We start from the raw sequence: 27,118 nt of genomic DNA, 5'->3' as shown, positions 1-27,118 counted from the left end.
CTCCCTCCCTCCCTCCCTCCCTCCCTCCCTCTCTCTCTCTCTCCCCCTCTCCCTCTCCCTCTCCCTCCCTCCCTCCCTCTGTTTGTGTATGTGTGTATGTGTGTCTCTCTCTCTCTCACACACACACTATTCACAGAAAGATATAGCCAATTTCTTTACACATCTCGATTCAATTGCAAAGTCTTCTGAATTTAATAGATAAAGTCCAGGAGACACCATATTTTTGTTTCCCTCAAATAGATCTGAAAAAACTCAGCAGCATGTTGGTAAAACGCTGCCTGTGATGTTAACATATAAAACCACGTGCACAGAGAGATTAGTGTCACAAACACAGATCAACTCCCTTGCAGAGCGCTCCAACAGAGCACAGCTAGTAACATCACCTACTACCTGAAATGAATGTACTTTTAATACACACAGTATTTCTAAAATAGTACATATTGTTCCATATAAAATATACATTTAAGCATAAACATTTAAGGCATGTACTTTGGTTTACAATTTTGAAGGAATAAAATCAATCTTTCTACAGTGTTTTCTTTCTTATGCTAGCAAACAAAACAAAAACTCCTCCCCAGAAGATCAGATAAATATTGATGCTTTAATCTGTACTGAATCTAATGTGTACTCCTCCCCAAGAGTTTTTGAGCTGTGAAGACTAGGAAGAGTCACTCTCAAAACAGCCAGGTTGTACTGAAGACGGAGATAACAAACAGAACCTGAAGGGTCAAGACTCAGCCTGAAGGTAGCAGAGACTAGCCAACTTCATTAAAAAAAACAAAACAAAAAACCACGACAACCACCACCAAAACAGTTGAGCTGCTTACAAGAGGCTCAGAACAACTGAGCACCTGGAAAGAACACTCTATAACCAGTTGAGCAGGCTGTGCAGTGTGCTCCAGTTCCCCCAGCTTTTGTGAGCTCTCACCCACACTGGGGTAGGCTTCAGTGATCCAGGTATTCTGAGTCATTTCTGCTCCTGTAAGGAACCCCACCCACCCATATTCCCGTAAGTAACCCCAATAAAACACACTGGTCCACCACAGTGGACTTTGGTGGAATCCGTACTTTGGTCTGTCATGGGCTCCCTTCCTGGGGTGAACAGATGTGTGCTGCATCCCCCCAGGAAGTTTGTCACACAACAGTCACAAACTAGGGTCTTGTTTGTTTTTCATACTGTTAAAAGACCTGTAGAACACACAAATGGTTGTATCTAACCATTCACACTCAGGCAAGAAACTCCTTATTTGGAAACCATCTATTTCTAAGGAGAAATTGAAGTCAAGAACACAGAAAAGTATGAACATAAATGATCTTCCCTGAAGAATTGTGTGCGCTGAGAAGCACAAGAATACATGTACATTAATGTCATGAGCTGAACACTCAAAGAAGGTAAAATTAAAAAGTAACAGGAGTGAGTGGAAGAGATGGCTCAGTGGTTAAGACTACTGTTCTTGCAGAGGGACCAAGTCCAGGTCCCACACTCATGTTAGGAATTTTATAAAGACCTGCAGCCCCAGGTCTAGGCAAGCCAACACCCTCTGTGGACTCCATGAGCACCTATACTTACAGATGCACACACTGTTAACATGCATAATTTAAAAAGAGAAATCAGTAAGTCAAAGAACAAGTATGTCAAAAAAAATACTGTTTTATCAACAGACGCCATGACTGTCCTAATATTCATATTTAGGGCTCTGTTCCATAACTTCAGACAAGAATGTGATCCTTTCATTTAAATGCCAAATTAAGCAGCAAGGTAGAGATGCTGTGGAAAGGCAGGGCCAAGTAAGAATTTACCACGCAAGCATGAAGTCCAGAACTCACATGAGAGAGGATGCATGGCGTGGGCATCTATAATGCCAGCTGTCTCACGTGGAGCTGGGAGGCAGAGATGGGAGAATCCCCAGAAACTCACAGGCCAGACAACCTACAGGACTTATACCCAAGGTTGTCCAGATCACCATATATGCACCCTGGCATGTACCCACATCCAATGCACAAATGCACACAGACACAAAAGCAAGTGCAGGCACCATGTCATCAGAGAGTGCTGACCCTGGATTCATTACACAACAGAAAAGGGAATGAGCAGATCAACAGATGTGACAAAGCAACACACACAATGCAATCTTCGTATGACACAGCAACACACACACACACACACACACACACACACTGAAATGTTCAGAATGTTCTACCACATGTTTTTTATTTTACTTACTATACTTATAAAAATAGCTATATTAAATTTTAGCCATGAAGAGACTTACATGACGCTCTGTTGGAACACTCATTGAACTTAAAAACTAAAACTCAATTTTACTAAAGCTTTTAGAGAAAAAGAAAAGCCCGGTTTTTCAGGATCTTACATTTAACATCACCTAAAATCAAAGTTTGTCTAAAATATGGAAGTAGGTACTCTAAATCAATTTTTACTCATAGACCAGCCTTTCAGTCTTTGCATACAAGTCATTCACAATTACAACTACCCTTAATAAAACTAAAATTTAAGGACTCTAAGTGGCTAAAGGTGAACTATTTAAAACTTGAATTCAGTGAAAAACAGGACACATAACTGCCAGAAACCTTCTTTTGAGGTGAAAATGTGCTTGTATGTAATTGCAAATGACTGTCCACAAGGTTAACAAGTATCTGCAGACAGTACAGTAACTGCGCCCTGGCCGTCCTGCCACGAATGCTTCTGAATCCGACGCCTTTTGTCCCAGGCAGGCTCAGGTTGCACACTGCCTTCATCTTCACCTTCATCACCACCATCCCATCAATATTTACTGATTACCTCTGAAATGCTTAAACACCAGGGATTCACATTTAATCGTCACAATAATATTACATAGTATTCTCTCTCAGGCTATGTAAATGACTCATAACTTACCTCATAGAGGGAAGTGGACACTGTAAGAACATGCATTAATTTTTCTGACCCTCTAATATACCATAATATCACTGGATGCTTCATTCAGGAAGCATGGACACACAAGGTTCTCAACCCTTCCTGCCCTGAGAATCAAGCTAGGCTTTTAAAAGACAGTAACAGGACCTCACCCCCAGTTACTAGTAGTGTTAAGTAATTTTTTTTCTGGATGATTCTGAGATGCGGCCAAGTCTAAATAAAAACACTAAGACTATGTGATATCCAAGAGGTTTTTCCAATACTGAAACTCTCGATATTATCAACTTTGGATGAACTAGTGAGACAGAAAGACCATTTTCCCCATGAAAAATTAATAAATGAAAATTTGAAACATTAATTATGTTGGTCTCCCATAATCTTAAAAATCATTTAATTGTCCACTGTATGTGTGAGAGAAGAACAGACAGACAATCCAGGAGAGACAGACAGGACTTCATGTAGCCCAGGCTAGCCCTGAACTCCAGCTTCTCCTGTCTCCATCTCCCAAGTGCTAGGGTACAGGTGTGACAGCTCTGCCCTGTCTCTAAGATGCTACCCTTCCCTTATCCTGGATCTCTTATCTGGGATCTAGCCTCCCTCCTGCAGCACTCCGAAATAACGCTTTACCTTCTGAATGACTTTTCATTTGTTTGTTTTCTGAGGTCTCTTTACAGAGTCCTGGCTGTCCTGGTAGACTAGGCTGGCCTTGAACCCCTGCCACCACACCAGGTGTCTGGATAATTTTTAATTTACTCAAACTTCCTGTTGATTCTATTAATGATACACTTACTTCTATTCTTCCTAAACTCCTACCTCCTTCTTTGTGAGCTTGGTTCCCTCACGACCATAAAAAAGAACAGACCACTCTATTTTCACCTTTGACAGATATTAGGCAAAATTTTATTTTGTAATAATTAAATATACCAAATAGCTATGGAGACATGAAATTTATGAGTCAAACCAATTACGGGATGGTAAGTCCAGGTAAATGAATCTGAAATGTCTTTTTCCCATTTTTAATCATGTAAAAGCAAATTAATACATTAGATGTATCATCAGCTAATAATTAGATATGACAATATGCGGATAATTTTTCTGTACTAATTGAACCTTTGTAGTTCAATTATGTAAACTTTATAAAATGTAAACTTTGAAAACAAAAGAAAAGGAAAGCATTTAGGATTGAGCAACAGACGAGGTTCTAGGCTAGAGATTTACAGCACCAAAGTAACTTCTGTGCTCAAATTTACCACATTCGCTTCTCATAAAATACCACATATTTTCTTATTCATCCACTTCATGTGTATGAGTGTCTTACCTGAATGCATGTATGAGTATGTTGTATCTTCCTCCTAGATTGACACATGCCACCCTGCATGGAAGGTCTTTAATAAGCAGGGAGATGAACAACTCAAAACAACTTCAGGAAACCCCTGAAACTGACCAGATTCACTAAGCTCCGCCCTGCCAGATTCAGGAAAAGCTGCCTAGAAGCTACAAAGGCAAACTGTAAGACAAGTCAAGTTGCAAAGAGGACTCAGACCAGATGGGTTGACTGGAAGCAGCAGAAACCAGCCCAGCTGATTGGAATAGATTTAGTCCAACTGAGTCACATGGAAACAGCACTCGCCAGCCTAAGTAAGCTGCCTGTCAGCTGCTCAGTGTGCTCTAGGTTCCCAGCTCTGTGATCTGTCACCCATTCTGGGGTGGCCTTTGATGATGCAACTGTCTTTTGAGTCAGTTCTGCTCCTGTAAGGAACCCCAATAAAACTCACTGGTTTTCAAGATGGCCTTTGGTGGTATTCAGACTTTGCTGTCATAGGATTCCTATCTGGGTGAGTATCATGTGTACTGTGCCTCCCCTGGAAAATGTTTGTCACACAACAGTGTACCATATTCTTGCCTTGTACCCAAGTGCACAGTGAGCTTGAGGCCAGCCTAGACTACATGAGAACCTATTTGCAATAATAACATCATGATGATGGTGGTGTGTGTGACGGGGTTCTGAGTCCAAAAAAACTTAAAGAATTCTTCAATACAGAAAAATCAGAGCCAAAAATTGATTATTTAAAAAGATTTTAAAAATAGATCATCTATGTCTATCAAGATTGGCAGAAAAGTCACAAGAGACAATATAAGTTATTACGCTAACAAATCAAGATTCCAGCTGGGCAGCAACGGCACATATCTGTAATCCCAGTAATTGGGAGGCTAAGTTCAAGGCCAGGCTACTCTAAAACGCAAGTTCCAGGACAACCAGGGATACACAGAGAAACAAACTGTCTCAGACAAATGGTCTCAAACAAACAAACAAACAAACAATCCTATTATTATTTAAAAGATTATCTCATCAACTTTATAGAAATAAATTTAAAATGCTAAGGAAACTATATGCAGGTACAATTCTTCAGAAGCACACAGCAATCATTTAAAGTCACACTCAGCACATTTTTTCACATAGGAAAAAGCAAGAAAATTCCATTTCATTTTATGAAGCCTGCAACAATCAATAAAAAACCAGACAACTGCACTATAAGAAAGAAAAATCAGAGATCAGTTACAAAGATTCAAAAACCCTGATAAAGTCAAACACAACAGGTATTCTGTACAGTGACCAAGCTGGGTGTGCTCACTCATACACCTGTAATCCCAGCACCTCAGAAACAAAAGCAGAATCCTAAGTGTCAGGGCCAGCCTGGACCACACAGCAAGTTCAAGACAACCTCAGCTACAATGAGATGTCCCATCTCAAAAAAAAAAAAAAAAAAGCCACCAAGCAAAGGCCATGACCAAGTGAGTCAGACATAGGAAACTACTAAGCAGGAGTTACTGGTCAGCTTACCAATGTAAATTACTACCCTGACAGACTGAAGAAAAGCACAAGATCACCTAGTTAGGTACAACTCACTCAAGATACACAGTTTAATTAGCACATCAGAAACCAAAGCAGACTCACTTCTACTTATTTCCACAAGAGTTTTCTATACAATACTACAGTCAACATCACACTTATTAGTCAGTTGAATCTCTCCCTGTGAGATCAGGAGCCAGACAGGGATGTCCTGTGTTATCACTTCTAAGAACAGAGGGGTCAGGACTGGCAGGGAACAAATGACACAACTATAAGTACAGAGAGCAAGATGCTAGCCGTTAAAGAACGCACAGTGAAGGCTCAGATCCCACTGCGCTTCCACGCGCTAAGACTCAAACTACACCATACATCCATGCAGATGTTAGGCACTGAAAAACAAAGATGGGACAGGAAAGAAAGCCAGAAGCACCACTCCTGAGGAGGGGAAGAAGGAAGAACGGCATGATCAGGTGTGATGAGATCATGGAATTTACTTACAAAGACCAACAGAACAAAGGTCAGATACAGGTCCACACATACACCAATACTTGATAAACCAGATGAAAAAAGGTAATTTCCAAGCATACTGAGAGAGAAGCAGCCATATGCAAGTGAATACAAGCAAGCCAATTCCTCCCACTGTCTGCAAAATCAACTCAAGGGTAATGAAGTTTACGACAATATTCATACAAACGATTTCATGTTCAAAACTAAATGAACTAACTATCCCCACAGGATGTAGCTTAAGGTCACAGAGTTCTGTTGTCGGATTCGCATGTTCCACTACACATATTACCCAGAGATCCTCTGTAAGCTGTGGATGGAGACAGGGGACACTAACCACAAAATCACAACTAGGTCAAACAGTTTCTGAGGTGAGCATGCCTTTACGAACCAGAGGCAGGTGTGAATTAAACACAGCAAATGTTAGGCCAACCAGGGCTATAAAGGGAGACCTTGTCTCAGTAAAATAAAATAACCAAAACTATTTCTGGGAGTAGAAATATCTCTTAGATCTCAATATTTAAAAAACAAAAATTCCAGTTTTGTCAAGTAAAAGGGCCCAATAACCATGCATATCTTGTAATAACAATGTCCAAGCATTCAAACTGACCCTAGTCCTAATCCCCAAATAAACAAAAATGAAAGAAAACCCCAATGAAAGCCACTGCTCCCACATCTTGGGCATAAAAGATGAGTAGTTTGGAATCTGGGATCCTGAAAGCATATCTTCTTGACTTGACCCAAAAGAAACCTAGAACAACCTCAGACTCAGCTGAGTCTCCCACCTACGTACCAGTTTATGTCACTGAGAAACAGGGACATGTTATATCTATAGATTCTGTGAGACAGAATCCAGAGTGTGAGAGGTTGCACAGCAAGTGACTCAGTTTCCCCAACAAACAGATGTAGATACAAAAGCATGAACTGGCAGATATAGCAGTTTCTCCAGCATCTTGTCTGGCCTTGGGACAATCGCACAAAAGTTTGTTGAGTAAAGTGATGAAAAGGAAGAGGTTAGACATTCTAAGACACTAGGCATCTGGTTGACTTTGCTGTGAAGGCCAATAGTTCTGGTAGCTAGAGATTCGGGTGAAAGTGGTTAACACTGAAATGAAATGCCCAGACCCATTAGCAACTTACTTAGTAATTAAAAATAAACTAAACAGGGAGGGTTTGGGGACAATTCATTCAAATCAGAGAGTAAAACAACACAGCATTCAAGAAACAAAACCCCGTGATATCACACAGCTGTGGAGACATTCACCCACACTCCTGTATAGGTACTTACTGCTGGTAAGAGAGACTGCATATTTTGATTAGAGTCTGCTATTGTAGCAAGGTATACCAGGTTTGTGTGCAATATCTGTTGATACCTGTTAAAACAAAACAAATACCAATATTAAAAAAATTCTTACAACCTGCTTAAAAACAAACAGCACTATAATTATTTTTAGAGCTTAATGAAAGATGTTACCTTTGTATCAATAATACTTCAACGTTTCTTATTTCCTTTGCAAAATAATTCCAACTGACACTCTCCAGTACCTGGGGTGGTGAGCATGTCATTGAATTCCTCCATTGTGGTTCTTGTAAAACCCACTGTGATCACTAATTACTAATTACTGTTTGGTTTCAGTACATGAATAGAGCAAGCCCCATTACCCCTCTTCTTTTTTTTTATATTAATTTTTGTGATCTAATTACTGTTTAAGCCTAAATGCCTAAACCCAGTGATCTAATTACTGTTTGGTTTCAGTACATGAATAGAGCAAGCCCCATTACCCCTCTTCTTTTTTTTTTTATATTAAATTTTTGTCATTGTTGTTGTTTTAACTTTTTTAAGGTTTTTAAAATTTATTTATTATATGTAAGTACACTGTAGCTATCTTCAGACACACCATAAGAGGGCATCAGATCTCATTACCGATGGTGTGAGCCACCATGTGGTTGCTGGGATTTGAACTCATGATCTCTGGAAGAGCAGACAGTGCTCTTAACCACTGAGCCAGCTCACCAGCCCAATACCCCTCTTCTATAAGGACACTTTACCAACAAAACGGACAAGGTACTCATCAATCAACTTAAAAATGCCACAGCAGACATGAACAAAATGGCAGAAGAATAATTCACTTTAAAACTGTAACTCAAATTCTTAAGACGTGGGCTGTATGGCTAAATAATGCTAGAACAACGGCTTTTGGTAATGTTGCTTAATAATTAGTTAGAGTCACTTTGTAATTTTTTAAAGTTAACTCATATAAAACCAGAAACTAGCAGTGATCTAATTACTGTTTGGTTTCAGTACATGAATAGAGCAAGCCCCATAAATACAAATTTAAAACCTCCACCAAAACGTTCCACTATTTAAGTCTTCATGTTCCTCAGGCCAGGCATGGTGGCAAAGGCCTATGGCCCCAGCACTTGAGAAGCTAGCCTGGGAATACAGCAAGACCATTTCTCAAAAGCTGAAACTCATTTATTATAGATACTAGCTATAAATTTAAAATGACAACGTCAAAGAATTTTATTCAGATAAATGAAGCATTCTAATTCAGATCCAAACTGAAATAATTCTCTAGCCTTGTTGTAAGCAACCAACTGCAATTTTTCTAACAAGAGAAACTTGGTTCTTTGCTGATCACAGGTCCCTCATTAAGAAACCTACACTTTTAGGCCCACTCCTCACACACTGTGTCTGAAAGGAGGCATTTTTATAAGGTCCCTGCGCAAACAAGGACCAAGGGAGCTCTTATGCAATTCTCCAGACTCCACCGGCCGCAGGCAGCAGTTGGGACTGTCTCACTACTCTATACAAGTCTTACCTGGAACTTAACAGTACCTTGCACTGATGACAAAAATAACCAAACAGCCTCCTCTCCAACTCACTCTTTTTGAATCAGGGTTTCTTTTTGTAGTCCTGGCTCTCCTGGAACTCACTCTGTAATCTGTAGATCGGGCTGCCTAAGTTCTGGCCTCTGCCTCCTGAGTGCTGGGATTTAGGCATGCACCACCATGCCCAGCTCTCAAACACCCATTTTTAAAAATTGTATCCACAGTGGTGGAAGCAACATGAGGACCACAACTTCTCTCCCTCCACCAGGTGGGTCTTGGAGATCAAACTAAAGCCAGGCTTGGTGACTGCAAGCACCTTTACCTGCTGAGTCGGCTGGCAGGACCATGCAGACACTTTTAACTGCAACACACACTGACTTTAAAGCCTACGTTTTCAAGTCTCCTTTCTTCTCTGAGTCTTCCTATGTTGGTATGATCCACAAGTGAGAGTGTGAGACTAACCAACCCATGGCAGGTGAACACGACTAACTACATGACTAACTACCCCATGGCAGGTGAACGCGACTAACTACATGACTAACTACCCCATGGCAGCATGGCAGGTGAACGCGACTAACTACATGACTAACTACCCCATGGCAGGTGAACACGACTAACTACATGACTAACTACCCCATGGCAGCATGGCAGGTGAACGCGACTAACTACATGACTAACTAACTACCCCATGGCAGCATGGCAGGTGAATGCGACTAACTACATGACTAACTACCCCATGGCAGATGAACACAACTAACTACATGACTAACTACCCCATGGCAGGTGAACACGGCTAACTACATGACTAACTACCCCATGGCAGGTGAACGACTAACTACATGACTACCCCATGGCAGGTGAACATGCCCAACCTGAAGCCTTTGCCTACTTGTGACATAACAAGTATGTCTTACTTAGGCTGGTCTGCCCTTAGGAAGTCACTGCACGCCTCGAAAGCCTCTTGTGCCTTTAAGTGTCTATACTCACACCTTAACTCAGTTAAAATTTCAAGATATTTACCCAACTGTGCTCAACATCAAATCTAACTTCTGAAATGATTTTAAGTTTTCAGAAGTTTCAGGAATGAATAGGGAGAAACCTTTACACCTTTCTCCAGACTCTTGAGTAGTATTTTATAGCATCTGTCCCTTCATTCTGCCCCATGTCTATGCACACATCTGGTTTGTCAAAAGCATTTAACAGTTGCAAACACATTTCAATGCCAACCCACATTAAACAAGGGTAGCCCACCCCTGAGTACCACCCCACAAGAACACTAACGTCCATCACTAACAGTACCCTATCCAGCACGGAGAGCCCATGCCAATGCACCCTACTGCCTAGAAGTTCTTTTCCTAACATAAGAAGGTGGACAAATGCAAGTTTACTTGTAGTTTCTATTTTTCTGCTGTTTTGTTTATTTGTTGAGGCAGCGTCTCAATTTAGTTCAAGTTGGCCCCAGAACTAACTACATAGACCAAACTGGCCTCTAATTCAGTCATTTTATCTCACTTTATTTTGAGACAGATCTTTATCTGGATTAGTAATCCTCTTGCTTCAAACTCCATAATGTTGTGATTATAGGCAGATACCAATAATCCAGGCTAGCAGGTGCCCTTTGGAGTAAAACTGCAGTAAGAAAAATAAGTAATATTCATCAAAAAGCTAAGACAAAAGCTTTCATGTTCTAGTCTATAAGTACCATTACACTTGTCACTGCAGTCCCTATGGCTATGCTCCTCTACATCTCAGTCGAGGATGGAGTGGGTATCCCCAGTGTGCCCACGGTGCACAGCTGCCACCTCAGCCTATGTAGTGTGCTCTGTAACGGTCACACCATGACAAAACTGGCTGACAGTGCCTTCTATGGTGTCTTATCTTTAAACTTCACTGTACCTGTTCTCAGTACTATGTTAACACAAGAAATATGAACATATAACTAATGGGAGACTATCAATTATATTTACATCTTACATTTGATGATGGGACCTGCTGGAAGCCAGCCACAGTTACATCCATTAAAACCATATGTTTGATGACTGTCTGGTCCTAACATGTTCTAACAGGTACTTCCAAATGTCTATGCTCACTATTGAAAGAGCCATCAGTCCCTAAAGACACCACTAAAGACAAGATGTATTACCTACCATAAAACAAAATGACCAGTCCTAAATTTATTCATTAAAAATTAATTTGAAAAGTTTAAATTTATTTTAAAAATAACTTTAACACAACACATATTCTATGGTCAAACTATAGTTTATAGGATAAAAGTTAGTTTGGTGAATAGTAGTTTAAACTAAGATTCCACTAAACGATAACCAATACTAGCTTTTGGCATTAAAATTTATAAAACACTCTGAAATAGTTGTAGCCGTCCTAAAATACCAAAAAAGGGAGGGAGGGGTTTCTGATTAAAGCAAATTCTGGACTGACTTAGAAAACATCCAAACCACATAGACAGAAGCAATAACAGTCTCAAATTTGTGTTAGCAAACCTGGAAGAACATGGCCTATGTAACGCTTCTAACCACTGACTTACAGACTAACACAGGTTAGTTTTGTGTCTTTTGAAGACAACGCCAGAACTATACACAGGGAAGACTCACTCCTGGGAATCCCTGTGTAAGGGTGTGCTCATATCTTGTTTTAAATGTATTTGTTTTCTAATTCTTTTACAATGCAAATACTATCAACAGTTTTAAAATGGTAAGGACTTGTTTGGTTTTCTTTTCTTAAGACAGGGTCTCATATAGTCTAGGCTCACCTGGAACTCGTGGCAATCCTCCTGCCTCAGCCTTCTGTGTGATGGGATTACAGATGTGAGTCATCTAGCTAAAACTCTTGTTTTGTTGAGTGTAGGGAGGTGGATTTTTTTTCACATTCATGTTTTCTTTCACAATGGGGTGGGGGATCCACTGCATTAATTAGGGTTGCTGCAATAGCAAGTGGGGGTTATTTACTCATGCAGGGCACCCCAGGAACAGGACTCCCTTCTCCCAGAACCACTAGCTGTGGATAACTCCTTCAGATGGTGGGCCTCAAAGATTCTCTCTCACCCACAACAGAAATAAGTTATGTTTAATTCACAAAGCTGATTCAAGGGAAACATTTAATCAACATCAGACTCTTAATTCCCAGAGAGCTGTCATTCACTAATGTTCCTCTGCATTTTCCTTTAGCGTCAACACGAGAAACAGGAGCACGGGTCAGTGCTGAGAGCAAGAATGTTTTTCTCTTTATTCACAAGCTGCATCAACAACTTGGAAAAGAGCAAATACCAAAAGAAAGATAACCAATCAAAGAGGGAACTGCAGCTCAGATCTCTGATCAAGCTTCTCTGAGGCTGTAACAGGAGGAACACACACACGCACACACACAGACATGAAAGCCACAGTAGGTCTTGGTAGGAAGGTTTGGTAGAAGGGGTGAGGGTAAGATAACATAATGGGGGAGAATCCCATCAGAGCACATCAGAGACAGGTATGAAATTGTGAAAGAATACAGGAACCTGAAAAACATAAAATAAAACTCCAACACCCAAGAATTAAGGGTGGTCCTAAGTGACATAGCAAAACTTGTTTGATTAAATGTGAAATAGAGTCATAAAACTCAAAAAGAAGGGCAAAATGTAAGCTTCAACCCTGTTCTACAGCAGGTTCCTAAATGCCATAGGTAGTAAAAAGAATTACCGTGGTAGTGCCTGCATGCCTGGCTTCAGGGAGTGGTCTCACTCCCGATGATCATACATGACCAAACCACAGATTAGATGACTACTTTTTAAAATAAAATATCAAATATATACCGACAAAATTTATTGAAGAAACAAAAATGGAAATGGTCATACAAAATGCCAAATGTGTGATTAGAAAACAGGATAATCTGATTATTAATGTTTTGGTTTCGATATTTCAACACATATTTAGACAAACAAAACAACCACCAATCTGATCTTAAGAGAAAGATGAATCCAGATTTGTACAAGAAGAAATACAAGGTAAAAACTAAAACATGTAATGGTACAGGAAAATAAATTTCTCAAAATTTAAGAGAGATGTCAAGAAGCCAGACAGAAAGGCTTCTAGTAGCCAGATCTAGAACAACCCAAGAAAGAAACCAAGGTATTAGACAGAGGCACAGGTAATGAAGAACACAGAAGAAATGTACACCTCCATTCAAATGCAAAGGCGTGAAATGCTGAGTGGAGGGAGAGGATGAAAGATGACCTCTCACAGCAGAATTCCACATGAGTTTAGGAATGGTGGACCTGGGCATCATTTGACAACCATAATGGTAATAACCATCATGGGGGAAAATCATTAGTGGCTACTAAAATTAATATGTTGAAGCATAATCAGGAAAGATGTGTGTGTTTCAAGGTGCCTGCCCAGTGATATACGCATGAATTACAAATAAACCAGTAACTCTTTGGTAGAGGAAACAGCAGGCACCAGCTTAGCTAAGCGATCAAAGCTACCACTGATACTGGAACAAGCTGCTGCTGTTCAACTAGGGAGGGGACAGTCACACTAACACCATAGGGCACAGTGTGAACTTCATGATGCAGAAACATAAATTGGGACTTAACTGAGGAGTACACCACAGAATAACGGCATTCTGCAACAACGTCAACACTGGGGAACATTAAGTCTGAGGAGCAGCTACAGTTAAAGCATACCCACCAAATGCAAAAGATGAGCCACACTGGGATCTGAAAAGGACACACTAACTGGGAAAGCATTACAGACTTTAGGAAAAACTTGGGTTACTAAACATAACACATTCTCATCAATCATTCTCAAATATCTATGAAATACAGAGTGATTGGGCTAATCTGTTGACACCTAGAGAATTTCAGTAAAGGATATACAGTAATTTTACTATCATTGAGTCTTTTTTATAAAGTAGAAAATGCTTTGAAAGAATATTTATTTAAAAACTTTAGTTTTTAACCAATCAGTCATAATTTTGTAAAAGATGAGAAGTACCTAGGGCTGGCACACCAGGACAGGGATGAAGTAAAGCAAGGAAATTTTTGGCAGAGTACTTTGGCAATTTAGCATGGTTTTTGACCTAGTAATCCACTTAAGAATTACAGCCTACGTCTGACATTCATTCATTGGGGACAGCACTTGCCAAACAGAAACATGGTCCTAAACTTGATCCTTGCCCAACAAGACGAAAAGGAAAAAAAATCACTTCTATAAACATTAGATCATGATCTATGTATATTGACATAAATTCATAGAGAAGGAATGAAGATAATGGGAAATAAGAAGAGGGAGCCATAAAAGTTTTATAATAGTAAACATAGATTTTTATTTTAAAACTAACTTTGGACAAAGACTCAAGAGAGACTTGAAATTGAGACGTAGAGTAAATCACCAGAGAGCAAGAGACAGACGAACAAAGGTGGAAAAGCAAGCAAGTGGTCTCGCTGGGGCTATCTCCCAAGAGCGGCCAGGGAGACCTCCAGGAAAGGGCAAGCCGCACACCGCACACCCTGTGGCTGAGTGAAATGTCCTAAAGCCACGCTCTCCAGGGCAGCAGTTTCCAAACTCAGCAAAACCACACATGTGGTTCTAACCCAACACACTCCATACAGCTTAGAATGGAAAGGGGTGTGAGATCTCTCCAAGCTGGGATGCTGGTTACACAATGAGGTGACAGTATTTTATAAAACATAAATTAAGCACATGAGTGTCACTTCTTCCTTATGTGATCTACTAGAAAACATGTCATCTGTATCTGTATCTGCTGGACACTGCAGCCCTAGACACATCACAAACTCAGATTCTCCTGGTGATCTGTTTTTATGGTTTTTTGGTTATTTTAAGACAGGGTCTTGAGATGTGGCTCAGGCTGGTCTTGAATTTATAATTCTCCTGCTTTAAAGGTTCTGGTATTCCTGGCCATGCTCACCTCTGATTCTATTATGGTATAACACTTACTTCAGAGAGATCACTTTGAAAGTTTGGTCCTTGTAAACGGTAACTAGTTCTCTAGAGCATCAGTATTTTCAGAAGTAACTACAAACATGAAAATTTCTTTTTCTTTCTTTTCCTTCTTTTTTTTTTCCGCCACCAAGACAGGGTTTCTCTGTATAGTTCTAGAACTTAATCTGTAGACTGGCCTCAGCCTTAAGAGATCTGTCTGCCTGTACCTTCCAAGTACTGGGATTAAAGGTGTGTGGCCAGACCATCACAAGACTAAGATTATACTTTTCTATAAATGAGGCTCTGTAAAAGTTTAAAGTCATTATTTAGGGGAAAGAGAGAGAGAGAAGTGGGGGAGGACAGGGAGGGAGGGAAAAAGTGCATGTATTTGTCATCATTTGGGTATAAATATTTTAGCACCAGTCAGCTGTGTGAAAAACGTCAACCAGAGTTAGATGTCTGGCACACCCCACCATGTGCACTTGAGAGGCAGAGACAGGGATCCCAAGTCTGACACTAGCCCGGGCTTCAGGACACTATTTCAAAAACCACAGAGCGAGGGGAGAGAAGTCAGTCCAAACAGTCCACACACTGCTGGAATCCATTTATCCAAAAGGTCTGCAATAGTCATGCCTATACCACTAGAAAGTAGGTTATGGGGGTAAGAGGTTGGTGGGAAAGATTCCCAAAGATGGCCAATAAACGTTTGTTTTTCTTTTGGAATGATTAAAATGTTCTCAAACCAACTGAGGTAACAGGACCACAACTCTACAAGTACATTTTAAAAGACTGAAATGTACATTTTGAAATAATATAACCCACTAAAGCTGTTGCTCAAAGGAAAAGTAACAAGTAACAACCAGAAAACCCAAGACAAAGAGCTTGTCTGTCTTACTGAGAGCACTCCGAGGCCTTCCCTTTATTCTGATAGTCCATTATACACTGAATAAGATGGTTATTTTCATCCAGCATCTGAAATAAAAACCAGAGAGTTTAATTATAAACCTAGTACATCGAGTAAAATTAAAAACTAAGAAGTCAGAAGAGAGAAGGACAATATTGATGAACACTACAAAGGCACTTCCGAAAAACAAAATATTGTTTCCTCGAAGCCACCATTACAGATGACAAAATCATGAAACATGATTGAAACATGATTGGAGAACATGGGAAACACCACCCTCTTAGAATTATTTTGTGACAGTGTTTCTACTTGCTCTGACAAAATATTTTAAAATTCATTGTAAGAAACATGAGATTGAACTAACTGGTTAAAATTTTCCATTGCTGTTAAAATGCATAATCACTTATGAAATATGCTATACAAGACTCGCATAGATAATTCTGCAACAACTGATTTTTCATCATTTCAATCTTTCTAGAAATGTCGTATCTACATAGAAAGTGAGCCTACTGGGGTCTTCTGTTAATATAGTGCTCATAACTTGCCACACATACACAAATCCTACAAGCTGGTTGAGAGGTAGCTCATACCTTTAATCCTAGCACTTGGGTGGCAGAAACAGGAAGATCTCTGTGAGTTCAAGGACAGCCTGATCTACAAGAGTGAGTTCAAGGAGGGTCAGGCCTTCACAGAGAAACTCGATCTTGAAAAAAGAAAAAAAAATCTTACTTTGTACATGTGTAATGATGTCACATTTAATCAGTATGTTTAATACCGATTTCAATCACTCTCTTTGAAACTCAGAAGGGAAAGTGGGGGTTTCTTCTGCCTTATTTTATCAGAGAGAGAGAGAGAGAGAGAGAGAGAGAGAGAGAGAGAGAGAGTGTGTGTGTATGTGTTAGAGCTCCAGTTCACACTTGCTTACGCTCGTGTGCCTTGGTATGAGGTCAGAGGACAACTCTGTGGCACTGGTTCTCTCCTTGAACCCAGCTGAGCCATCCTCTAAGCCATTGTTTTGGGGTGTTTTGTTTTGTTTTAAATACAGAAACATTTAACTACCTCTACTATCTGTAACAGTAATTTCTACTAGTTGGAAGCTGGCTCCCAGTTGATTTTGGAGCAGTCTCGTGCTCTATAATGTGAAGGAGAAAATCTGTTCTTCTCCAGAAGAAAATAAGCACAGAAGCACTGCTGCCAGAGGGACCTGAGCTAACTGGTTAGTTTCTTTTCTAACTGTATAGATTCATGATTCTCCAAACCGACATATAGCAACGATCTCTATGCATTTAATGTATTTAATAGAATTTTTAAGTTTGTAATATAAAATGCGGTATCTCAGGAAGTTTAGAAACCGTAATATATATCAATTATCATTTTACCACCTTATAACAATCTAAGCAACCTTGGTTTTGAGGGTTAAGTAATTCATCTATGCCAATGTCACTAAACAAGAAAACCTACTTGGGAGTCCCTAGCATACCACCCAAGTTTGTAGGAGCTTAAAATTTAGGGGGATATCCTGAGCATGCCCCAAGTTCATAATTTAATGAATACCAGGTGACAACACCAAAAATCATTTAATGTGATTTTCAATTAAAAATAAGATCCAATTACAATTAATTGTTATTTCCTGCACATTTATCATAATCTTCGACTGCTAAAAGCAAACGCTTTTCTAAGGTGTGCTTCTTAAATATAATCACTAGACACAAAAAAAAATTTTTGTCTTGTTTTGTTCTTGTTACTGTTTTTGTTCTTGTTGTTTTTTCGAGATAGGGTGTAGCCTTGGCTACCCTGGAACTAACTCTGTACACCAGGCTGGCCTCAATCTCAGAGATCTGCCTGCCTTCTGAGTGCCAGCAATTCAACACTCAACCAAGGAATTCATGGCACATTAAACAACTCCAACCATCTGTCTCCTGTCTAATACAGTCTGACACTACAAACAAAACTTGAATCAGAATACTTTTGGGGGACTGGAGTGACGGTTCAGAGGACAAGAGCACTTAATGCTCTTGCTGAGGACCTGGTTTTGGTTTCCAGCACCTACAAGGAAGCTGTTAAATAACTCTGGTTTCAAGGAATTTGATGTTTCTTCTGACCTCCCCAAGCACTGCATGCACAAGATGTACACATACGCATAAAATAACAAAAGAATTTTAATCCATTTTTCACTTTTCATCTGAGAATGAAAAATAACCAGTTAGCACTAGATCAATCACTCACGATAAGCAACTAATAGACTTATATAAGAAAAAACCTGAGAAAAAGAAAAGCGCCAGACTTTTTCTAGAGTTCAAAAAGAATCCTTTCAGAAACATGCTTTCTGCACGTGTGTGCTTAAAGAAAGCTGTTCACCAGACTACAGGCTCAACCTGGCACACTAGAGAAACCAACTGCGTTTCCAGGCACTGCCTGGCGGGTTTCTTCAAAGAAAATAAAGCAACAGTTGGGCAAATGTCAAATGCCACACTACAAAGACCCTGACAGTAAACAGAAACCGATGGCTGTAACCCACAGGTCTCTACGGGTACCCCGACTGGTACTACAGGTTGACTTGCTCTCCTTAACCTTACTCCAGGACAGGGAACAGGATGGAAATACTCAGGGCAAACTGTTAAACTTAACAGGCGACTTTTTAAAGTCTACCACAATGAGATCTAGAATAGTGCCTTGCTTTTAGACACAAGCTCAGAGGATGATAAAGAACCTTTGTGTCCCCAATTGGCAGCCCCGGAGCAGCAACTGGGTGGCACTCTCTGAGGACGCAGCTCCCAGGGCTTCTATCTTGACTTCATGCAAACCGCCCGGTGTAGACGGCCAACAGAGCCCGGCCGGCAAGAGCAGGCTCGCCCTCCGGAACCCTAGCGCCCGCCCTGCGCGCTCAGGCGCATCTATCTGCTGCAGACCGGAACGGACCCCGGGTGCGCCCCCAGGGAGCCTCCGAGCCCCCGGCTCCTTCCTCGTCTGCCCCGAGCCATTGCGGAAGGCTTCCAAGTTCTCCGGAGAGGGCCTCAACTCCGAGGAGTTTGCGGCACAGCACTCTCGGTTCGGATTTCCGCGAGTGGGGTCCCGGCGGGGCGGGGCGACGCCGGAGTCTCGAGTCTCGGGGGGCGCTTCCCTCCCGGCCCCGCGTCGCGAGGCCACCCGGCCCACGGGGAAATCGGGCGGCGGTTGCCGGCGCTTTTGTGCGGACAGATCAGGCGCCAAAGGGCTCGGTCGGGAAGCCGGCGTCAGCCCGCCCCCACGCCACCCCGCCTCGGCCCGCGTCCCGGCGCCTCTTCCAGCTCACCTTCTGGATGGCGGCGGGCGTGATCTCGCCCTTGCCCCGCTGCCTCGGGGCTGCGAACGCCACAGACATGTTGCCGCCGAGCCCGCGATCAGCGAGTCCCGAGCGCTCCGGGGGCCGCGGAGCTGGGGGCCCGACGCCCGCCTCCGGGCAGTCCCACCTTAGCGCGCGCGGTGGGGGAGGATGCTCCGGGGCCGCGCGCCTCGCTGGCCGGCTCGGCCTTAACGCGGAACTGCAGCCCCCAGTAAGTAATCTAAAGAGCACACTGCCGCCGGTGCCGCTCGAGCCCCAGGTCCCGCAGCGATCCGCCCCGCTGCCCTCGCGCGCTCTCCGGCCGCACCCCCGCTTCCCTTCGCTGATGGTAGCGCCGCGCCGGCCGCCTGCGCCCGGACGCTCAGGAAATGGTCCCGCCACGGCGGGAGGGAGCGGCACGGCCGCGCTGTGACAGGAAACGCGGGGTGCGCCCGCCACACTGCCCCTAACTGCGCTCTCGACCCTCTGGGGAAGCGATTCGTCCCAACCGCCGCCCAGAGGGGTAGAGGACAGTCGGGACTCGGAGTGTCTACCGGGTCAGCACCGAGAACGCGGATTCGCTAGTTTAAATGGCTCCTGCGCTCCACGTGCGCACCTTGGAGTGCACGCTCGCTCGCCAACTCTCGCCTAACAGTAGAAAGGAACCCGGGACTCAGAGTTTGCCTAGAGATAGACCCTCCCCACACATGTGCATCTACTTGATCTGACTTGGGACCTTTGGAACGAAGCTGTGAAAAGCCACCCTCTTCTCCAGTTAAATACTTAGTGCTTAATTAGGCCCAGGTTTCCAGGCTTCAAGTCAGTATGAGGGGAATAAAGCTAACAGCTGCAAATTAAGAAGGAACGTTGCTGCGGGTTAGTTCTGCAACCTTAGACTTCCCAATTGCACAAAAGGGAAGTTACCATCACTGATCCTCAAAAATTAGAGCCTAGCCCAGTGTTGGGGGCGCTCGCCTTTAATTTCAGCACACAGGAGGCAGAGGCAAGTGGATATCTGTGAGTTCAAGGCCAGCCTGGCCTACAGAATGAGTTCCAGGACAGTTAGAGCTACACCATCTCACAAAACCAAAAAATTAGTGTCTGAATTATTAATAAAGTAAAAAATAAACGTATTTTTAAATGTTATTAAAAATAAATTTCACAGGTCAGTATAATTTATTCAGCGGTTCTGGGTGTCTGTGCTCTATACAGATGGTAGAACTGACCAGTAGCACAGAAAGCTCGAGTTCATGCTGTTTTATAGACCCTCCTCCTCCTTGGCCAGAAGGAGGGTCTTAAGGCCCACGCCCACAGTGACACACTCTTCCAACAAGGCCATGCCTCCAAATAGTGCCACTCCCTGGGCCAAGCATGTTCAAACCATCACAAGTAGGATCCTTTATAGTTGTCTTCTTTCCTGGAGATCATTTGCAATTTTGGATGGCCCTTTTGATCCATGCTTTTCAACAGATGTAGTACGAAGATCATACAGAAAACGAGTACTTTAATGCCAATCAGATAACCACAGAAAAGGCTGTGGCTGTTTCCTGCATGGAGTCTTAGGGTCCTAGGCCCTCTCCCACTACTCTGAACACTTGAGGGCTTATAACCTACGATCTGTAGAGTCTCCTTTTCTGCTCTTTTGTTTGTTTGTTTGTTTGTTTGTTTTTCGAGACAGGGTTTCTCTGTGTAGTTCTGGCTGTCCTGGGACTCACTTAGTAGATCGAGTTGGCCTCGAACTCAGAAATCCACCTGTCTTTGCCTCCCAAGTGCTGGGATTAAAGGCGTGTGCCACCACCGCCCAGCTTCCCCTTTTCTACTCTTAGTAAGCTCTCATTTAAAGTATCTATTGGAATCCTGCCTGGAATATTAGAACTTTTCACATGTATTTGGTTTTCTTTTAAATAACTGGAATGTAGAAATTCAGACGAGTGTTGATTTGCTTGTAGGATTTTCACACTATGTGCCAAGTGGGCAAAGTGGAGCCATAGGACTGTTTCAGATTCAGTTTTTGCAGAAATACTGTTCCTAATTACTAGATCGTGTTAGAAAATCAAATGTGGCCATCCTTGCCAACCATCAGACACAGTGTTAGCAGTGGACAGCTATTGGCTATTGTTCAGCCTTCCGTAGAATTTTCCGTAGAATTTTCTGCGTGCTTACATGAATCCATTTGTATCATAGTGGGTTCCTAAGGTTTAGGATAGTGAAAGGCAACAAGTTAATTCCCAAGAACAGTACCGTTGTAAGGGAGAGAGGACGTTCCATTCTTTGTTCTTAGAATGGCCTGAGTCGTCATTCTTTATCATGCGTGTGTGTGTGTGTGTGTGTGTGTGTGTGTGTGTGTGTGTGATATTTCACATGCATGGGGTAGGGGAACCATGTGTGGAGGCCAGAATAAAACTTGACTGAGTTGGTTCTTTCCTTCCACTATGTTGGTCCCATGGACCAAACTCAGGACATCAGGCGTGGCCACATGCACCTTTACCAGATGAGCCATCTTGAAAGTCTAGTCTTCACCCTTTAGATTTCTTTAAATGTAATGGAGTGTTCTCAACTTAAGTCACATGAGTAGACAGCAGTTCTGTCCTTGTTTGCTGTTATACTTATATGTATATTTGATTTTAATTTTTGTATTTGTATTTTAAATTTTGTATTTGTAGATAAAGATGTAGAACTCTCAGTTACTCCTACACCATGCTTGCCTGGATGTTGCCATGCTTCCACCTTGATGATAATGGACTCAACCTCTTTAAGCCAGCCCTAATTACATTATTATCCTTATAAGATTTGCCTTAGTTATAGTGTCTGTTCACAGCAGTAAACCCTAAGACACTATCTTCAAACTTCTTTGGTAAAAATACAATCAGTTAGCATTCCCTGGGAAAGAAGAAAATTTGGAGAGAAAAAAGATTGAAGCCTAGAGAAGGGCTGAGCTAGAGAATACTAGCATTGCAAACACTGTTTTCTTTACCATCAGTTCTGCAAGAAACCCTGGGGCAATTTAGTGCTTTGATTAGGAATGGCTTTCATAGACTCATGTGTTTGAATGCTTGGCCCATATAGAGAGTGGCACTATTAGGAGGTATGTCCTTCTTGGAGTAAGTGTGACCTTGTTGGAGGAAGTATGTCACTGTAGGGGTGGGCTTTGAGGTCCCCTATGTTCAAGCTATGCCCAGAGAGGCACAGTCTCCTGCTTCCTTTGGGTCAAGATGTAAAATTCTCAGCTCCTTCTCTAGCACCATGTCAGCCAACATACTGCCATGATTCCCACCATGATAATAATGAACCAGACCTCTGAAACTGTAAGCCACCCCCATTAAATGTTGTCCTTTGTGAGTGTTGCTGTGGTCATGGTGGCTCTTCGCAACAATAAAACTTAACTAAGACAGGCAGTGAATTGGCAGAGGTGTGAGCAGCAAAAGAAGAGACTCTAGTGTTTAGCTAGGGAAGAAACCAATAATGAAAATGGAAATCTTCCTAAACAAGAAGAATGGCTTTGGAGACCTAAGAAATAAAAACTCCCGAGGAGCCATCTTCCCAAACACATATGTCAGTCCCATTATTTAATCTGCTCACAAACTAAATAACTCAACTCAGTAACTGAGAATAGGTTTGCAATATAGTTCAGCAGACATCAAAAGTACATCCAAATGAGTATGAGCAATAAATTCCTGACTACACACACTAACAAATATAGAAAGACATGGAAAGCAAAAGGCCGAGCTAGTACTGACAGTGCAGGGATAAAAAACTTCAAGTTTGACTTTCAAATGTTTCACTTTTTAAAGTTTCATGTGCATTTATTTGTATCCCTTAAATTTCAGTGAACTGACTAAATGGAGTATTCCTGGAATTTGCTCATTATTTAGGGAAATGAAAATCATGAGGTTAAAAATTGTTTTAATCTCTGTAAAAAATAAATCCTGTACATGCAGATGTCAGAGATAACTGTGTTGGTATAGGAGAATTTGTTTAATACTTAATGTTTTGTAACTAATAGAACATCTGTACTACAAAATTTACTTATCTTTTAAGCCTCTGTCTCCTGTACGTTTTTCAAATATACTGAAAAGGCGGAGCCCAAGCCTGTCTGCTCGTAATTTGGCTCAGAGCAAACCCCTCAGAGTGATATTCTTCAAAATATTTCCACCCACAGTCTTGTTGCATTTCATGAGCCATTGTGAGTGGTGGCTTCCACGGGCTTCAAAACTATAAAAAGAACAGCATTCATCTTTATGCATGATCATTATTCTAATCAGAACAAACTACCTTTCCCAATTCTCTGTAAAAGATTTTATTTTTAATAATCCAGAAATTTTTATTCTAATTAGAGTCTTCCAAAAGCCTGTCTGGTGCATTTCACCTTTTCTTCTGTAATCAAACATTGAATTAAGGATGAACTGAATCAGTTACATGTTGAAATTTAGTGATTCAGAAAAATATTTCTTAAGCCAGGTATGGTGGCTCATGCTTATAGTATAAGCATCCAGGAGTCAGAAGCAGGAGGGTTACTATGGGTTTAAGGCCACCCTCAACTACCTAAGTTCCCAACATGCCTGGGCTGTAGTGTGAAACCTTGTTACAAAAAAGCAATCAAAAACAAGTATTTCTTTTTAAGAATATGTGTGTGATTCAGTGGCTCTGACCTTAGTAAAATTGCTGTTCTTTTTTTTAAATAAAGATGGTGAAATATGCCTATTAACTGGTTTTCATATGAATGATGACAGCAGACATAATTTTATACCCTAAAGATGACTATATCCTGTATGCTATAATTATATGAGCATATCCAGCCAACTGGAGTTAATAATATGCAATGTGTAGGCTCCATGTGGAATTAATGTGAGTACGCAGCTGAGTTTGAGACCTGGAGATTAACTTGAGTGTCCAGTTAATTGGGTCCTCATGTAGGGGATGGAATTAAAAGGCTGATGAGCAGGAGGTCAGAAAGAGGCCATCTTGATAAAGACAAGTTGAGAGTGGCTATTGATAAAAGTTACTGGTACCTTTACCTCAGCCTATTTCAGATATCTATCCTGTAATACTCTAAAGCAATGTATCAATGTTGTTTAAACTATACGCTTTATGATAATTTGTTAGACTATCACTAGAAAGCCAAACATGATGGTACATCTTGTCAGCCTAGCAATTAGGAACCTGAGGCAAGAAGATTGATCTCAAGAACAACCTGGGCTACATAGCAGGACTATATCTCAAGAAAACTAGCAAAAAAAAGAAACAATTGGCCGGGCAGTGGTGGTGCATGCCTTTAATCCCAGCACTTGGGAGGCAGAGGCAGGCAGATTTCTGAGTTCGAGGCTAGCCTGGTCTACAGAGTGAGTTCCAGGACAGCCAGGGCTACACAGAGAAACCCTGTCTCGAAAAACCAAAAAAAAAAAAAAAAAAAAGAAACAATTGGAAACTAATTCACTGTTAATTTCTAATATAAAATTGTGTATAACTTTGAGAATAGTTAGTAAAATATTTATAAGTTGTTCATATCCTACCCTGATACATATTAAAGCTACCAATTATGTTTATATATTTTCTTTAAGTAGTATAAATCAGTTGTAGACTGTTTACATAGCATAGATGAGGCTCTGAATTCAATTTATACTATGAGCAACAGAGACAGAACAGGAATACTAAAGAGATTATAATATGTAAAACGAAAGTACACAGGTTCAGACTCCAGCACCAACACTTTGTAGCAGACACACACCTGTGTGCAACTCAGCTCAAAGGATCCAGTGCCTTCCTCTGGCCTCAGACATCAATGTGCACATTACATAATTATTATATTATTATTGTTTAATAAATAAATCTTTAAAAAATAAAATACATATAAAAACCAACTGAGATAGCATACTAACATAGGCCTGCAACTTACACGTGGCAAACTAATGGTGACTGTGAGTTATAGGTCAAGAGTAGATACTACCTAGTGAGATCATGTCTTAAAAATAAAATATAGGGGTCTTTCTCTTTCTCTTCGGGTCCCAGGCGCTGCGGAAGCTGCGGGTTACCGTGCAGACATGGCCAAGTCCAAGAACCACACCACACACAACCAGTCCCGCAAATGGCACAGAAATGGCATCAAGAAACCCCGGTCACAAAGATACGAGTCTCTTAAGGGGGTTGATCCCAAGTTCTTGAGGAATATGCGCTTTGCCAAGAAGCACACCAAGAAAGGCCTGAAGAAGATGCAGGCCAACAATGCAAAGGCAGTGAGTGCACGAGCAGAGGCCATCAAGGCCCTTGTGAAGCCTCAGGCCATCAAGCCCAAGATGCCAAAGGGCCCCAGCTGCAAACTCAGCCACCTGGCTTTCATCGCTCACCCCAAGCTTGGGAAGCGGATTCGAAGCTACATGGCCAAGGGTCGTAGGCTCTTCCAACCAAAGCCCAAGGTTCAAACCAAGGCAGAGGCCAATGCTCCAGCTAAGGCCCAGGCCAAAGCTCCAGCCCAGACTCCCAAAGGTGCCCAGGCCCCTGTGAAGGCCCCATAGAAAAGGCTCCTGCCAACGTGAAGACAGATGGACTGCCATGACACACCTACCCACACACTATTTGCAGATGACCAGTGTCCTATGCTGTTTTTACAAATAAACTCGAGGCAAGATCTGTTAAAAAAAATAATAAAATAAAATATATACTATAGCTTATGCTGCTCTTATTGAAGGAAGAAAGTGTGTCACTGGGGCTTCAAGGTTTCAAAAACCCATTCCAAGTACTAAGTCTTTCTTCCTGCTGCCAGTGCATTTGGATGTAGTAGTCTCAGATACCTCTCCAGCACCGTGTCTGCCTATGTGCTGCTATACTTCTCACCATGATGACAATAGACTACACTGTGGAACTGTAAGCAAGACCCAATTAAATGTTTTCCTTTTTAAGAGTTACAATGGTCATGCTGTCTCTTCATAGCCATAGAATGCTATCTAACAGAGAAGTTGATACCAGGGAGCAGAGCATTGCTGTAACAGTCCTGACCATGCTTCTTGTTAGAAGAGTATGGACTTTCAGTCTTTGGATTGGAAAGAGTTGACTGCCTTAAGCAGGCTTAGTGGGCCATCCTAGTAGTAAAAACATAAAAGACAGTAGTGCTGAGAATAATGTTGATAACAGACTGGCTAAAGATGTTTCAGAGGAGAAAAATAATAATAAATGGTCTAAAAACCTTTCTTGTGATATTTTGGTGACAAATATGGCTGCTTTCTCCTCTTATCTAAAAACAAAACAAAATACAAAGGAAACAAACAAACAAAACCCAACCAACCAACCAAACAAACAAACAAACCTCTGCCTGAGGTTAAATAAAGAACTTTGGATTAATGGCATTGGCTGAGGAGATTTCAAGACAGCCTAGTATTGATTCTGTCACTCTTAAGCAGATTTTAATTAAAAGGAGCAAGCTAAACAAAGAAAACTACAAAATGTACAGTGAGAGGAGAAAAAGGACAACAGGAAGTGTAATGAAACTTAGTCCAGTGCTCAAGAAGATTAGAAATTTAAAGAAAAGCTGGATGCTAAATGGGATAAAGAGTGATGATCACATGGCAAGACCACACCCAGGTAAGCTTTCAATCTGTGAAAAGGAATTAAAGTAGGGGTAGGGGGGCTTAAAAAGACCATTTAAAACAGAGAGCTGATGAAAATGTATTTGAGTGAAGGGGCCATGATCCAGACCCAGCAAGCAGAACTTGGAAGCTTTGGCCACGTAATTTCTAGTATTAGAGTCAAGGATATAAGAAATAGATTATAGAATCTTCCTGTAACTAAGAAAAGCTGCTGAGGACAGGCATGTGTGTGTGTGTGGGGGGGGATCCCTTCACAGAGACCCAGGGAGGCTAATGTGTCATGTGTCAGAGGGTCCCTT

The 27,118-nt window shown here is 41.5% G+C and overlaps 1 protein-coding gene across 2 annotated transcripts in view; it reads right to left on the bottom strand.

Annotated features, from left to right (window-relative positions):
• The window catches only part of Ss18 (SS18 subunit of BAF chromatin remodeling complex), a 57,265-nt gene extending 37,936 nt beyond the window's left edge, over window positions 1-19,329 (bottom strand). For both annotated transcript variants that reach the window (XM_028759500.1, XM_028759501.1), the window contains exons 1-3: window positions 19,234-19,329; window positions 15,933-16,009; window positions 7,558-7,642 (exon numbers count right to left, since the gene is read on the bottom strand). In XM_028759500.1, coding sequence (XP_028615333.1) covers window positions 7,558-7,642; window positions 15,933-16,009; window positions 19,234-19,302 — 231 coding nt within the window. In that variant the 5' untranslated portion in view covers window positions 19,303-19,329. The remainder of the gene's footprint in view (window positions 1-7,557; window positions 7,643-15,932; window positions 16,010-19,233) is intronic.
• Window positions 19,330-27,118: the final 7,789 nt, after the last annotated feature.

This window comes from Grammomys surdaster, unplaced genomic scaffold, assembly GCF_004785775.1.
Source record: "Grammomys surdaster isolate TR1022 unplaced genomic scaffold, NIH_TR_1.0 126298, whole genome shotgun sequence".
Lineage (NCBI taxonomy): Eukaryota > Metazoa > Chordata > Mammalia > Rodentia > Muridae > Grammomys > Grammomys surdaster.
This window is presented reverse-complemented; position numbering and strand designations above follow the sequence as displayed.